The sequence below is a fragment of the Thamnophis sirtalis genome, unplaced genomic scaffold (assembly GCF_051295495.1).
Source record: "Thamnophis sirtalis isolate CommonGarterSnake01/CBP01778 unplaced genomic scaffold, rThaSir2_p1.2 scaffold_12, whole genome shotgun sequence".
Taxonomy (NCBI): Eukaryota; Metazoa; Chordata; class Lepidosauria; order Squamata; family Natricidae; genus Thamnophis; species Thamnophis sirtalis.
Window position 1 is genome coordinate 24528451 of NW_028261392.1, and position 12846 is coordinate 24541296.

Below are 12846 nucleotides of genomic sequence, written 5' to 3' on the forward strand. Positions count from 1 at the left end.
GAACAATTTGAATTTCACCACTGATTCTGACACAAATACATTCTAATCCACTTCACTATATCCATCTAGTAGTAATTATTTTGTTGAATTTAAAATGTTTTCCGTTTAAAATGAACAGTTTCAAATTCACAAGACAATGTTCTGGATCTGTGTCAATTTTGCTGGCTTGAAACAGTGCCTGGATTTGTTGCAGAGGTTTTAGTAAAGTTAGAGCATCCTTGGAACAATCCCAATGAGTTTGGAACAGGGTCCACTTCAATTTCAGCACATTTCCCTTTTGACCCATGTCTCATACCAAGACTTTTTTTCCCACTGATTTCCAGGTGACTTTGAAGATGCTACTGTTGACAGTCGTTGTCAGCATGTACAAAAGCTTCTTCATCATTGTAGGAATGTTCCTACTGCTGCTTTGCTATGCTTTTGCTGGAGTAGTTTTATTTGGAACTGTGAAATATGGAGAGAACATTAACAGGTATGATTTCTGTCACTTCATCTGAAAATATTTGATACTGTGATGTTGTTTTAGAGCATCCTTGCTTTGATGGATGCCTGCATTGTTACATTACTAGAGAGGCAGCTCTATTGATCTGTGACTCAGAAAACCCAGCATCAAATATCAAAGGAGTGCTTATATAGCATTTCAAGTATACATGAATCCACTCGGCAATGACTGTTTGAGTATTTGCAGAACCTGCAAGCCAGGGAAACAACAGGGGATTTCATTTGGCCTGTTATTATAAATAATAGCTAGTCCAGGTTCAAGCTTAAGATCCAAAACATCCCCACAAAGAGACCTTATTCAAGCAATTTTCAGGGCAGTGCTGGTTACCCTGTCAGGTGACAGAAAGGTATATGTAACACAGCTAGTTCTGAACAATCTAAGCTATCCTGCTGCTCTAAATAATGTCATAAACACTACCTTACTTCCAACTAGGGAGTCTCATTCAGATGCCAGACCAGTTCTTTTCTGTGCAGATTGGGGAAAATATACCCTTTTACCATTCATCTCAGGTAGCAGACTAGACTTGTATAAGTTAGCCTCGGTAGGGAGGGGGAGAATTATCCAAATACCCTAAAGCAGTGTTCTCAACCTTGGCCCACCTGAAGATGCGTGGACTTCAACTCCCAGAATTCCCTAGACGGCAGAGCTGGCTGGGGGATTCTGGGAGTTGAAGTCCACGCATCTTTAGGTGACCAAGGTTGAGAAACACTGCCCTAAAGGATTGTTTGTGCATGCTTTTAGTTCTGAAATATTGAATAATATTTTTTATTTGTTAAAAACAGACATGCCAACTTTTCATCGGCTGGTAAGGCCATTACGGTACTCTTCAGAATAGTCACTGGAGAAGACTGGAACAAGATAATGCATGATTGTATGGTAAATTGACTGATTAAAATCATGTATCATTTTAGCCAGTAGAAGCTTTGCATCTTAAAAATATCTTACATTTTATTTTTAAAATATTATCCTTCACCCAGATTTTGATTTATTGACTTTTGAAAATACTATAGAAATAAATGCGTAAGTACTTGGCAAATTTTATTAGCAAATATTTGTGCTATATACCCAACTAGGTTTATGCAGCTTTATTGCATTTATTAAAATGAAAAGTGACAGGTTTTCAGTTCTAGAGAATATTTTAACAATTTTTTTCAGTGGAATGTATTAACAATGTAAAGAACTTTTTTTTTTTTTTGCCGGATCGTTGAAGCAGTCAGTGAGAAATACTGTGAAATAATTCTCCCTTCCCTTCCCCCAAATTATCTCATTGATGTGGTAATGGACTCTAAATTAGGAAGCATTTTAAGTGGGTGTTGTATAAAAAGAATAATATATTATATTCTGCATCAAAAGAAGAAATCTGTTTAGGAAGAATATATCTATTTATGAAGGTTAGCAGAATAGAACTAAAAATATAAATGAAAATATGCAGTCCAAATAACTCAAGTTGGCAATTCTGTAGGAATATTTGGTCATTATTGGAAATAGCATTTTGATTGATATGATCCATCTTCCTCTCTTGTCAATTCAGAATAATCTTTGTCTTTGGTCATAAGGGAAAATGGTGTAGTCCTTTAGCAAAAGAAAGGAGTGGATGTGTTGTACAAGCAGTAAAAAGATTGGCTTCCTACAATTCATGGTGACTCTCTCTCTCTCTCTCTCTCTCTCTCTCTCTCTCTCTCTCTCTCTCTCTCTCTCACACACACACACACACACACACACACACACACACACACAATATTTTTGATTCAGATGTTGAGAGAACGCTTGATTGGAAGAAAAACATGTGGAATGGACAGCATCAGGGAAAGGAGGAAGTTGATCCATTCTGCTGATAAACATGAAGTTCATAATATATGTGTATGTGAGAAAGGGGGAGCATATCTACTTTTGTACCCCTATTACATGTAATATAGCTTTTTGTTTCATGCAGGTTCAACCTCCTTTCTGTACTCCAGATATCAGAACATACTGGAAAACAGATTGTGGCAATTATGCCGGTGCTCTTATGTACTTCTGTTCATTTTATATCATCATTGCATACATAATGCTGAATTTGCTTGTGGGTAAGTTTTAGTCATGAAATACAGCAATAATATTTGCACTGTGTGTTTTAACTATATTGTGGACTTGATCAAGACCAAGTCATACTTAAAAACAGCCATTAAGACCATGTTTCAATCAGTCAGAAATAACAAATACTACTGATGTAACCAGTTCTTCTCTATGTATGATCAAACCCCTGTTCAATCCTGACAACCCCCATAATTATTACTGAAAAAATAAAATAACAATTAAATAATCTGATTATAAACCATAACATAAAAACAAGTAGTCATGGCTTAATAAATGCAATCAATTATGCCATCCAAAATAAAATCAGTAAATATCCCATAAGCACTGGTGGGATTCAAATAATTTAACAACTGGTTCTCTAACCAGGTGGGTGGGCGTGGCCAGGGTGGGCGTGGCCAGGGTGTGTGACAGACAGCACTTCGGCTCCTGCACCTCCCCTGGGAGCAAAAATGGGATGCCCTGTTTTGGGCCTAGTAGACCTCCTTGCACTTACCTGGGAGCCAAAACAGAGCATGTGGGGACTCTTGAAATGGGTGGGGCAGGAAGAGGCAGTGCCAGCCATCAACCAGTTCCGCCAAAGTGGTCCAAACCAGCTGAATCCCACCACTGCCCATAAGGCTTGCTAGAGTGTAAAAAATCTCCAAAACATAAATGAGTTCTACATCCAAGATTTTCCATCTGTTCTGATGAGTCTCAGGAAACATAATGAAAGATGCTATCACAAAACTGCTTACCTCACCTAAGAAGCAAGTGGAACAGAGTCTCACTTCTTTCAAACTTTCAAACTTTAATGGTATTTGTATGCCGCCAACTCCCTAGGGACTCTGGGCGGCGCACAGCAAATAAAAACAATAAATAAAAACATTTAAAACATTTAAAATTACAAAATTAAAATCAACACAGCATCCATTTCATCAAATGGGGCTGGAATACTCAACAGCCCCAGGCCTGCCGGAACAGCCAGGTCTTAGTCGCTTTACGGAAGGCCAGGAGGGTGGTGAGGGTCCGGATCTCAGCAGGAAGCTCGTTCCACAAGGCCGGTGCAGCTACAGAGAAGGCCCTCCCTCGGGGAGCCGCCAACCGGCATTGTCCGGTCAATGGCACCCGGAGGAGGCCCAACCTGTGCGATCTTATTGGTCGTTGGGAGTAAATGGCAGGTGGCGGTCTCTCAGGTAGCCAGGTCCGATACCATGTAGGGCTTTAAAAGTAACGACTAGCACCTTGAAGCGAGTCCGGAGACTGATAGGAAGCCAGTGCAGCTCGTGTAACATGGGTGTACCTCGCTACGCCCACAATCGCTCGCGCAACTGCATTCTGGACCAGCTGTAGTCTTCGGACACTCTTCAGGGGCAGCCCCATGTAGAGCGCGTTACAGTAATCCAGTCTTGAGGTGACGAGGGCGTGAGTGACCATTCGAAGTGCCTCCCGGTCCAGATAGGGCCGCAACTGGTGCACCAGGCGAACCTGGGCAAAGGCCCCCCTGGTCACAGCCGACAAATGGTGTTCTAACGTCAGCTGTGGGTCCAGGAGGACACCCAGATTGCAAGCCCTCTCCGAGGGGTGGATAATTTCACCCCCCAGGCTAAGAGGTGGAATATCAGGACCGTCCTTGGGAGGCAACATCAATAGCCACTCGGTCTTGTCTGGATTGAGTGCAAGCTTGTTCGCTCCCACATGTGTCGCTTGTGGGAATGTAATGACTCCAGCCAGGTTCCTTTCTTGATTCTGCCCTTCTGCTTTGCCTCTCCTCCTACACAGAGCAAAATCCTTTTATGATTTTTCAAATTTAAGTTATATACAATTATAAAGACTTTCAAACTTAGGAAACGCTTACTTTTTAATGTTTCTGTCTTATACAGCTATTATTGTGGAAAACTTCTCTTTATTTTATTCTACTGAAGAAGACCAGCTCTTAAGTTATAATGATCTTAGGCATTTTCAGATTATATGGAATATGGTTGATGACAAAAGAGAGGTAAGACATTTCTCTGGAATACTGTAAATTTCATTGATTTATTGCTCAACGAATCAACTGCTAAACTGTATCAATTAATGAAAGTAAAAATGGAACGTTAAATCTTTGGAAGAAGTCTATATCAACTTTTGTTGCTTCCCCATTCAGTTCTGTTATTCATGCCAGGTTAGCCCTCCCATCCATAATCAGGTCCATAATATGAAATGCAACACAATTTGACATATCAAGGCAGTCTTCCTTGAGAACAATCCATCCCTCTCACCTTATTTCCTGCTGCCTATCACCAACATGATGTTATTGCCTACCCCTGCCCCAAAAGTCCAATTTTCCCTGACCCATCACTATCCCAGCTTAGAGAGCGCCATCTGACAGCCAGGTCACAGTACAAATTTTCAGCCAGTTGCCTGAATTAGCTCTTTCAGGTCACTTCTGCAATAGATACTACACTGCTTACCATATTTTTCGGAATATAAGATGTACCTTTTTCCCTAAAAAAAGAGGGTGAAAATCTGGGCGTATCTTATACACTGAGTACAGCATTTTTGACCTACCACCACCACCCCTTTGCAAAAATGGACGTGCACTCTAAGAGCTTTGGGAGGCTCTTAGAGTGCTCCTAGGGCTGGTGGGGCAAAAACAGCTCATTTTTTGAAAAAAAAAAAAAAAGGCATACAGAGGCTTTAGGAGGCTTGTAGAGTTCTCCTGAGGGTTGGGGTGGGGACTAAAAATGGCCCATTGTTTGCTCATTTTTGCCCTTCCCAGCCCCCAGGAGCACTTTGCAAGCCTCCCAAAGCTCTGCATGCCCTTTAAAAAAAACCGAGGCGTGCAGAGGGTTTGGAGGCCTCCAGAGTGCAAAAACTTTTTTTAAAAAATTAACCTCTTCAAAATCATGCTGCGTCTTATACTCTGGTGTGTCTTATAGTCCGAAAAATATGGTAATTTTAGACAGCCAGCTACCACTACCCTATCTCAGCACCTACACAAAGACTATAACTCCAGTTCCATCCCTGCACTAACATAAACAGCACCCTAACTCCCATCTGCAGACTGAGCCACTCTGAATGTGACTCCTGCCCCTTCTATCCTTCATCCAGGAAACCAGATACCTTTTAGCTTAGGGAGAGAATTGCTCAAGTGACAGGCTCTATAACAGCTGCAGAATTCAGCTTGGCATCTACTTCAACATCTGATTTGTTCCTGCTGCAAATCACCTCAGCCACCCTATTGCCCAGGGACTCCAAAACACCTCATATTGTACTTATAATAGCAAAATTATTGGCAAAATGTTACTAAATCATTTATTTGGAGAATAATAAAAGACAAATATAAAGCTCTTTACCAGTGTGAGTATTTTTTTTTAATTGTGTCTTTCTTCCCAGGGAGTAATTCCTACTTTCCGAGTCAAGTTTTTGTTGAGGCTATTGCGTGGAAGACTGGAGGTAGATCTGGATAAGGACAAACTTCTGTTCAAGCATATGTGCTATGAAATGGAGAGGCTGCATAACGGTGGAGATGTAACATTCCATGATGTATTGAGGTATATTGAGCAGCACAGTTGGCCTGCAAACCTGAACATCAGAATTAACTCACAAGCTTCAGGCGAGATTAACCAAGCAGATAGGACTACATCTGTTATGGTTTCATTGTATCTAAACAGACTAAAGATATAAGTACAGTTTATAAAAATTACCTGTGTTTCTTCAAAAATAAGACAGGGAGGGTCTTATTTTCTTTTGACTCCCAAAATAAGCACTTGGCCTTATTTTCGGGGAGGTCTTATTATTTTTGAGAAGCAAGAAGAGGCTAGCGTGGTCACCTCATGGCTACTGATATGTTGCTTATGTGGCTTATTTTCAGGGGGAGGGCTTATATTAGCCCATGCGCTCAAAAGCCCGATTGGGCTTATTATCTGGCGAGGTCTTATTTTGGGGGAAACTGTACTTTTTTTTTTCATTTAGGGATCTATTAAATTTATTTATTAATGAATCACATATCTAAATTGACTTTTCTTATTATTCTATTATTTACTGTTCCTATGAAAAGTGTAGCTTTTATATTATCCATAGAGGTAAGAATGAAAACTTTAACAGAAACAAAGTTTTTGTCTGTGGACTCATCGTTAGAGTTAAACAATCATGGAAGCAGTTGACTTAAGTGGATCTTCACCCACCAAACTTTTTCTGCTCTGATCACATATTTCCTTGTAATGTATTATTACTTCAACACTCTCACTTTGCAAGTATCAATGGACACAGAGACATTAAGCATCGTTTTACAAGCCAAATAAACATTTTAAAGGAACTATATGGTTTTCACACAGATTCATTTTCCTTTTTTAAAAGTGAATATTTACTAATATACATTTCTTCTAGCATGCTCTCATACAGATCGGTGGACATCAGAAAAAGTCTTCAGCTGGAAGAACTCCTTGCGAGGGAACAACTGGAGTACACCATAGAGGAAGAGGTTGCCAAGCAGACAATACGCATGTGGTTGAAAAAATGCTTGAAGCGTATTAGAGCAGTGAGTTTAACATTATTGCGATATCAATATGTTTTTGAATGCTATTTTAAAAATCTAACAGAAATAACATGACTTGACTCTTCTTCATAGCTTGGGGCCTAGTTTTTTGGGTTTTCATACCACAGAGTTGTCATTCATTTCAGCAAACCAGCATTGTTGTCTTTGATTTGGAACTCAGTCAGAGTCCTTTTGTAGATCTTCATCCAAAATTTTTTGCCCTAACCCCGTGATGGCGAATTTATGGCACCCGTGCCAGAGGTGGTACACAGAGCTCTCTCTGCTGCAGTGGGGGGTGCTGGATCCTGTTGCAACCGGTACGGTTGCAACAGGGCCCGGCGTACACCACATGAACACGGGCATGCATACTTACCTCTTGCGACACCTCCATGAGCCTCCACAACACTCCAGCTGCTCGGCGGAGTGTCACGCAGGTGCCGTGTGCTCCGTGCATGTACGTGGAAGCACCAAAGAGCTCAAATACAGGTAAGGAGCTCTGGCGGGCGGGTGGGCCCTCCGGAGCACTGTACCGGAACAGTACCCGGTGCTCCGGGCACGCACTAATGCGCCCGTACCGGGGTGTACCGCCTGCAACCCACCACTGCTCTTATGGTACATGCGCCATCACCCCAGGTCAGATCTCCATGGCATTTCTTTTGTGAGCTTCTGTTTCCCTGCAAAAGATGAAATAGAAGCTCATGAAAGTTTTTCCTACCTCTTGCCACACTGCTGGTGTTGGGATGCCCCGGCTCCCGCCAGCCAGCTGGTCTTCGGGTCTCTGCTGCACAAGTGTACATGACTGTGTATGCATATGTTCATGCATCTCCATGCATGTATGTGCATGTCTGCACATGCTCACGTTCGCACATGTGCACCTTTCAGTTTGGGTATGCGCACGTCCGTAGTTTGAGCACTCAGTGTCTAAAAGATTCACCATCACTGCCCTAACTTATTTTGGAAAATCAATATCATCTCATCAAGCTTTCTAAAAAGAAATTCAGCTAAGAGCTGCATATTCCTCCACCCTCCATACTTAGGGTTTAGCCACTGTTCAGCCTTTTCAATCCATGAAGCTTAATCAAGGAATAAAGAACAAAGAAAAGATTTTTCCTCTATATTTCAATCCAAGGTTACAACAAAAATTCAATAGAAATAAACTCCAAATATTTTGCAGATTCAAAATTGGTGAGTGGTGAGAGTCTAAAAAACTCCACTACCATCCCAAGGGCAACCACGCTCCCATACGGAAAAGAAAAGTTAAAGTTAAAACTTGAGCATGCTTAAGGTAATTATATTGCTGACAGGAAGATTTGATATGCCCAGTGAGTACTATCGCTTCCAGAGAGAATAGGAATCTTCAAGGCCTCTTTTCCAACCAGGTCCACAATCATCCAAAAGTAATCTTCGTCATTTCCGAGTGCTCCCATTCAAAATCAGGGAGCAGCACAAGCAAAGAATCACTTTGGCAGTGAAATCAGCAGATCATTGGTAAGAGAAAAAATAAGTCCTTATCATGCAGCACCGATCTTGAGAGGCAGTCCCTTGAAACTGGCAAGTACAATACTGCAAAAATTAAGAATCCTTAGGATACATAAACTGAATAATGAAAACAACAATAAGTTTATTTTGTCTTCTCTTGCCCAATCCTAAACCCAATGAAATCACCAGTTTTATTTACGAAAGAGAGTCACACAAATTCATATATTATTTTAGTGGTTGCAATATCATATCTTTGAAATGCCTGTAATACAGATAATGAAAATTCAGTTCCACTATGCAGTGGAACCAGTAAGTCAAAAATTCCCAAGTTTTTATTTTGATAAACCATAGCTCTTTGATCCCATCCATCTACCACCACCATTAATTACCCTTCTATGTTTATTTTTGGAAATAAATTTTAAAGAAAACAAAATATACCATGTTTGTCTTATTTTTCTAGAAACAACAGCAGTCATGCAGTATCATTCACAGCCTCCGAGAGAGTCAACAGCAGGAATTAAGCCGTTTCCTAAATCCACCAAGCATTGAGACAACACAGCCAAGTGAAGATATGAATGCTAATAACCAGGATAACAATGTACAGCCTGAGGTATGGGGTCATCCCTATTGTTGTTCTCAAAAATCTCAGCTAGTGACCTAGAAATAAAGACAGTTTAGTGTATGGTTAAGGCATCAGTCTAGAAACTGGGAGGCCATGAGTTCTAGTCCCAGATGAAGCCCGTTGGATTATTTTAGTCCAGTCACTCTCTCACACTCCCTCACTCTCACTAAGTGAAACAATTCTGAAATATTGCCATGAAAACTGCAGGGACTTGTCCAGAAACTTGCCAGGAGTCAACGTTGACTTGAAGCCACCACCCAAAAATGGCCTAGAAGCATTAGGAAAAATCATGAGTCTGTGCAATAGTACACAACATATGAGAAAACATTCAACTGCATCTGACCACGACATATTTGGTAGATACCCACCATGTCTAAAGCACTTTGATAAAAGAGCAGACCTTTCCATTCATTCCTGCCCCAGAAATATGTGTAAAGGACACATAATGTTTGTAGGCCAGGGGAACTTGCTTTTCTTTCTTTTTCTTTCTTTTACTTCTCCATTCTTCTATGCTTAATATAATTTTTATATTCAATTTTATGAGGCCTAAAAAACCCTTAATTTCTGTGATTCGTTATGCATAAGGGAGTATTCTAATGCTCAGATATGTATAAATAACCTACATTCTAGGAATACATTTTCCTAAAATGTTTCTAGCAATAAATGTTGCAATAAACAATATTATCAATAAGTTGTAGCTAGGGATGTAAAAGAAATTTAACAGATATTAATGGGAATGAAATGGCTTGATCTACCACAACAGATTCTATTAGTATCTAAACGAGACAGCAACATTTAGAGTCCAAATATGGTTGTTTATATTTGAGTGAAATGTGTCAAAATGGATTGGGAAAATTACATACGAAAAAACATGCATAGAAAACATTCACACACACACACACACACACACACACACACACACACACACAAACACGTGAGAAATCTGCATTTAAATCTGCCAATAATAATAAATATGGCTTTTTAAAAAAAAATAACAAAAAGAAATTACATGAGGGCTGAACAGAAAAATCTACACAAAATTTCAACTGCAAAATTTGTGAAATAAGGGCCAGAAATCAAAGGTCCTTTTTGGGTTATTTTTCCCCAGGTTTTAATTCCTCTTCTCTCTCATTCTATTCAGACAAGTAGTGAACAGCAGCTGCTTAGCCCCACGCTTTCTGACAGAGGTGGATATCGACAAGATTCTGGTGATACTGGTAGACCTCAGCGAAAGTTTGGGCAATGGCGTTTGCCATCTGGTAAGTGACAAGCGATATAAAGCACATTCCCAAACTGATACAGTTTCAGAATATAGATATAGTAGCTTTCCATATCAAAGAGACTACAAAATAAATACGAAATGCCTTCGGTAAATGAAGTTTGAAGTTCTGTCTGATGCAGCTCTGAAAATCATCAAAAAAATGTTTAGTTATATTTAGAAAAGTTACATGGCTACCTATCTTATGCATGATCATCCTAGGCATTTTATGGCAACATGTGTCAAATATATTCTCAAGAGGAAAGGAAAGGAAATTTCTGATTCATATTCTAGCCTAACATGAGGCAATTTCAAACTTCCTATCCCTCAAAAGAAATTATGTGCTTGAAATGGATTCTGAATCACTTTGGGAACATTTTCATCTACTTGGTACACAAAATTATTCTAATATTAGTCCATTTTACGCAAAAAGTATCTCATTGTAACGTCTCCCCTCAGATCATCATTGATGAATCAACACCTTATTCCTCCAGCCATACTTTAAAATCTACCTACCCATAAGAAATGGGCCCCCAAATTCATTGTCAGGCCTATCCTGACTTGGTCTCTTACCAAAGAAAGACCCCATTTGTAGTGAAAAGTATACGTTTACTAAAAGCCAAGTGGATTACATTAAAGCAATGGTAAAAAGTTGGCAGCCAACTCCCAGAATTCTGGGTGTTGAAGTCCGGACATCTTCAAGTTGCCAAGGTTGAGAAACACTGCTTTAATCACTACTGCACTAAATGGGCTGGGCATGGGCTTATTAAAATTTTGTTTCCAATTGTTAATAATGCTGTTTTAATATATGAAAACTTTCAGTTATATATAAAAACAGTTTCACTGTTGTAGAAAAAATGTGAAAATACAATAAAGTTCTATAGTTTATCAGCTTAACCCCAACCCTGGGAAGATATAGTACCTATCAGTACAGAACAACTCAGAGAGGGGGAATTATGTTCTTGGGGAACTCCTTTGTGTAGATTTATCATGAAAAATGTTTTGCCCTCAATAGAGGAGAAAGTGAGGTGACAAAAGATACACAATGGAAGCCTTACATTCATAGAATCAAAAGTTTCTAATTTCTCTCACCAAAGAAAATAATCCATGGAGTTAACTTTGTGTTTCCTCCTGTTGGTATTACTGAGCAATTAAATATTTTTTTTAAAAAAAAACTTTTCATTAGTCTTGAAATCCAAAACCACAAATCCACTTTCCGTCATACCAGAATTGCTCAGCATAATGACAATTTGTTTGCAGTGAATATTTTTCTCTTTTCATTTCCTAGCCCCAAAACCAATAAGCCATTCAGTGTCTTCAGTCAACATAAAAATTGGTGGTCGGACAACTATGAAATCCGTAGTGTGCAAAATGAATCCCATGTCAGACATGGCTTCATGTGGATCAGAAGTTAAGAAGTGGTGGACAAGGCAACTTACGGTGGAGAGTGATGAGAGTGGAGAAGACCTGCTTGAGATCTGATTGGGAAATGATTCCTATCAAAGACACACTTATGCAACACAACTGGGAAGGAATAGCAACTCTGGACATGGCTTAATAAGCAGTTCTAATTGATTGTTTATATCAAGATAAGCCTTGGAACTCACTCTCCTTGAACTTAGCAAGATTGACTACTTAATGCTTATTTTGAACATCCATGATTATTAATGAGCAACATAAATGTTCAGAAAAAATAGAGGAGCTTTGGCCTTGTTCCCATAAATCATGAGAAACGCTTCAGCCTCTCTGCCTCAGACTACTTTCCAATATTGGTACTCAGCGAACATTTGAAATGTCAGGTTTTTCTGAACGTATATTGTTGCTTCCTAAAATTTGGGAAACAGCAACACAGGACTAAATAGTAAAATACAACATGCCATGAGGTGTACCAGGTTGATATTCTATTTTAATAGTATGGGTATATTATGAGGACACAATATTTTTGTTTAGAGACACTGGGACACAATTGTTGTGGAAGTAAAAGCACCATAAAGAGAATATTGGTATAGACATGTTGCTAAATGTTTCACATCATTGAATATTTTTGTTTAGCTCAGGATAGTTGACTTCTTTCAAGCTAAGACATACGCTGAATGGTTGGGTTGGACTGTAATCCCCAAAACAGATAAACCAAGACAAAAAAACTAAGATACTTTCAATTTATTATATCTATTTTAGTTACATTATTTCCTATTAAATATGGTTAATAAGATTACTCTGTGTGTATTTTATAATTTTCTCTTTTTTCAAATTAAATATTGCAGTTTTAGTAGCAATTTGGGGGAAATTTCTGAGGGCACCATGCAATACACTGACCTCAGGTTGTGCCTCTCTTATTGAGACAAATAGTATCCTTGTCTATGTACATCACTTGATAAACAATACTCCATGCATTTGATTTGTGTTAAAGTTTA

The 12846-nt window shown here is 39.3% G+C and overlaps 1 protein-coding gene across 2 annotated transcripts in view; it reads left to right on the forward strand.

Moving 5' to 3' along the window:
- NALCN (sodium leak channel, non-selective) overlaps nucleotides 1-12644 on the forward strand; it is a 237133-nt gene extending 224489 nt beyond the window's left edge. For both annotated transcript variants that reach the window (XM_087726865.1, XM_087726866.1), the window contains 9 exons: nucleotides 324-472; nucleotides 1285-1378; nucleotides 2436-2568; nucleotides 4438-4553; nucleotides 5933-6090; nucleotides 6926-7076; nucleotides 9013-9162; nucleotides 10316-10433; nucleotides 11721-12644. In XM_087726865.1, the coding sequence (XP_087582991.1) occupies nucleotides 324-472; nucleotides 1285-1378; nucleotides 2436-2568; nucleotides 4438-4553; nucleotides 5933-6090; nucleotides 6926-7076; nucleotides 9013-9162; nucleotides 10316-10433; nucleotides 11721-11914 (1263 nt within the window). In that variant the 3' untranslated portion in view covers nucleotides 11915-12644. The remainder of the gene's footprint in view (nucleotides 1-323; nucleotides 473-1284; nucleotides 1379-2435; nucleotides 2569-4437; nucleotides 4554-5932; nucleotides 6091-6925; nucleotides 7077-9012; nucleotides 9163-10315; nucleotides 10434-11720) is intronic.
- Nucleotides 12645-12846: the final 202 nt, after the last annotated feature.